Below are 3,352 nucleotides of genomic sequence, written 5' to 3'. Positions count from 1 at the left end.
TTACAAATACAAATACATTTGTACATGTACACTTGATAATTTCAATATGTGCATGACATCATAATTAATTGAAATAAAGTACTGACATTACCCAGTACCAAGTACATGTACATGTACATGTAATACAATTAAGCACTAAATGTTTTTTTTAAATCATAAAAAATTCAAACTTGATCAGAATCAGCTCAAACTTGCTAAACAACATAAGAACATGCATATGTATCAGAGAATATAATAAAAATAAAAATTTCTTTCCTGATCAATTTTGACGAAATTTAGCTGAACACTTTGCACTATAGTCCAGGGTTTTTGGCCAGTTCTTATGCATCAGAAAATACTGTCACCATTGTCTATACCTGAAAGACCTTGATTCTTATTATAATTACTATATCTACAGACAAATTACTATCACTACACTATAGCTGCACGTATTATATTACCATTACAGGAGTATCACATAATCATTGACATTACTATTACTATTAGTCTATCATTCATCCCTACTATACAATTCAACTCTTCTATTGTACATGTACATGTACAATATAATTGTACACATGTAAGTATAGATGTATTACATTACCCCTTCCCTACACTTACCAGTCACTATTATACTAATAGCTTCAGTAGTACTAGCAGTAGGATCACCAGGTACATTCACTGATACAGTACATGAATAATTATAGCTACCAGCTGTAGTATAAGTCTGTTGTAGGGAGCTCTCACTAACAGCACCAGTTGGATTAGTAGCTGGAGTAGCACCTGATACTGAAGGGCCAGACCATGTAAGTACTTTAGGGAACACTAGAAAGTCAAAGGTCATCAGTTGCAAGGTTGCAGTACACATTAGTGTAGCTGTGTTGAATGAAGGATGATTAGGAAGGTGGTATCTTGTGGAGTTTAATACTACTGCTGGTTTAGGAGCTATATAGGGGGAGAGAGAGGGAGGGAGGGAAGGAGAGAGAGGGGAGGAGAAAAGAAATGAAGTGGTAAACAATGGTGGTGGGGGGTAGAGAGAAAAGGGAATTGGAAGGAACAAAGAGAGAGAGGGGGAAGGGTAGGTAAACTAAAAACAGTGAAAACAATATTAAGGGTGCTGCTCCACCACCCACGCACAATTTTTAATCTGTTGCTAAGGGAGCTGTTTTTCTAAAAGTACTTTAACAATCATAATGAAACCATTACTAGTTGAAAGACAGTAACTATATTAGTCTGTAAGCTAACTTGGAGCCTTTAACTCATTATAGCTATGGCATCAAGAGCTAAAATACTGAAGAATTTTCAAAGCAAAAAATTCCTCTTACTTTCAATTTGAATTACCAGATTTCTACGTGAAGGCAGTTCTTAACTAAACAAATTGATTAACATAGAGATATTTTTCTTTTTCTTCTTGCAATACCGTTTATTTTGATTTTCGTATTGATTGACACTACATTTTACTATGAGTGGATCTACGAGCCTCTCTCTTTGACTTGGCATTGGTTCTTCTCCTAATATATTTAATAATAATTAATAATAACTAATAATAATTAATAATGATTAATTATACTAGCCCTGTTTAATCATAGATATTAGAGTTACAGGGATAGGAAACTTCCGTTCGCGGGAAATCAAGCTACCTTCCCCATACCGTATTAATTCTTTCTAATTGTCAGTAAATTTCATTTTTACACTGAGCAATGGTGGCTAGTCTCTGATGTGCCAGGTCTTTCTCATCATCTTTCAGTCTGTTCAGGTCCACTGTATCAACTTGAAAATGAACTTGCAATGGAGCCATGTCTATATTCTTCCTTTACTTTAGTTATCTGATGTTTATTTTATTATTTGGCTCCTCAAAATTAGAATGTTGGTAATGCATCACTTTATTTCAAGTGTCTCAAACAAAAATTTTTTTGAGGTACTTAGAGTATTTAAAAACAACTGCTAATGGGTGGAAGACCCGGGATAGGTTATAAACTTTTTGTAGATGGGACCCTTTAGGCACTAGAACGTCCAGTTCTTGAGATAGGCGTTTAGAAGCACAACACAGCAAATTTGCTTTATTTGTGTGTAAAACACCACCAAAGTGACGCACAGGACTGCTTCGAGGCGGAAGACCTGGAGGACTGCTTGTAGAATTGGTCTACCTTGCTAATCATGAAGAATTTAGAAATGTGTTTGAGATACAGATGTAGAAGTGCAAAACAAAAATTTCGGCGTCATTTCGTGAAGATGTGATGTTTTGTAAAGTAGACACACTAGTCTATCACAGTTTATATTGAAGCACTATTCTAGAGCAATAATAACGCAACATAAAATCTTCGAAAAAGGCTTTTATCAGGCAGAGACAGTAGAAAATATCAGCCCAGACAGCAAATTGCCTAATTTTTGGGCTGTGTAAAAAGGGAAGGGAGCATCAGAATTATCCCGTTGCTAGGCTACAATATAAACTCAATGGGAATAATAAAACCGCAATCGGAAGTTTCCTATCCCTGTATACTCTAATATCTATGGTTTAATTGAAATATCTCTATGTTACTGTATGTGTAATCATATAAATATGCTCCATTGTAATTTGGTCTGATTCTGAGCACCACATGCAAAGTTTTTTGAAATTTTGCATTTTCTGGCATAAAACACCAATTTTATAATCTAAATTTTATTTTACATCTTTTTGGGAAGCCTTAGTACTTTTACTCCCTTTCTTAAAGGTGCTTCATAAAATTGAAACCCATTTATAAGAACCTATCACATGCACTGATAGTCTGATACACACATTAAATCATACATGTATATCACATCAACTATATCAACAGGAACATGCATAATACATGTACATGTATTTATAAATAGAATTACTTACCAACAATGTCATATTCATTGGTCCTACTAATGGAAGCATTGACAATATAACTTGATACATAATTAGACGACACGTTGACCATGCAAGTGTATATACCAGAATCCTCAGAAGACACAAAATATTGAAATTGTAAAGTCTTTCGATACTGCCCTGCACTAGGATTACTTGATAACTCTTGTAGGTTTTTCCTCCCATTAGCAGAAAGTCCAGAAGGAACAATTGTCCCATTGAATAGTATATCAATGCTGACAGTGACTGTAGGATCATTGTGTATGTATAATGAATCAATGGAGCATTGAAGGTCACGTCTGAGGCCAGCATAATAGGGTGGAGATAGATAGTTAAGAGCCAATACAACTGAATTAGGCTCAGGCACTAAAATAGAGAGGGGATGGGGAGAGAGAGAGAGAGAGAAGGATTGAGGTCAGACAAAATAACATCTGTCATAACTCACAACACTATAACAACATCACACAATATCACACTCACCATACTGCACTCACACCACAT

General features: G+C 35.1%; 1 protein-coding gene across 1 annotated transcript in view; it reads right to left on the bottom strand.

Annotated features, from left to right (window-relative positions):
* LOC109588536 (protein sidekick-1-like) overlaps nucleotides 1-3,217 on the bottom strand; it is a gene marked incomplete at its 5' end in the record, with an annotated part of 8,406 nt that extends 5,189 nt beyond the window's left edge. Inside the window, 2 exons of the mRNA XM_020004684.1 lie at nucleotides 601-924; nucleotides 2,843-3,217. Coding sequence (XP_019860243.1) covers nucleotides 601-924; nucleotides 2,843-3,217 — 699 coding nt within the window. The remainder of the gene's footprint in view (nucleotides 1-600; nucleotides 925-2,842) is intronic.
* Between the last annotated feature and the right edge of the window lie 135 nt (nucleotides 3,218-3,352).

This window comes from Amphimedon queenslandica, unplaced genomic scaffold, assembly GCF_000090795.2.
Source record: "Amphimedon queenslandica unplaced genomic scaffold, v1.1 AMPQUscaffold_12035, whole genome shotgun sequence".
In the NCBI taxonomy this organism is placed as follows: Eukaryota; Metazoa; Porifera; class Demospongiae; order Haplosclerida; family Niphatidae; genus Amphimedon; species Amphimedon queenslandica.
The sequence above is the reverse complement of the archived record's forward strand: the minus strand, read 5'-3'. Positions and strand labels throughout refer to the sequence as shown.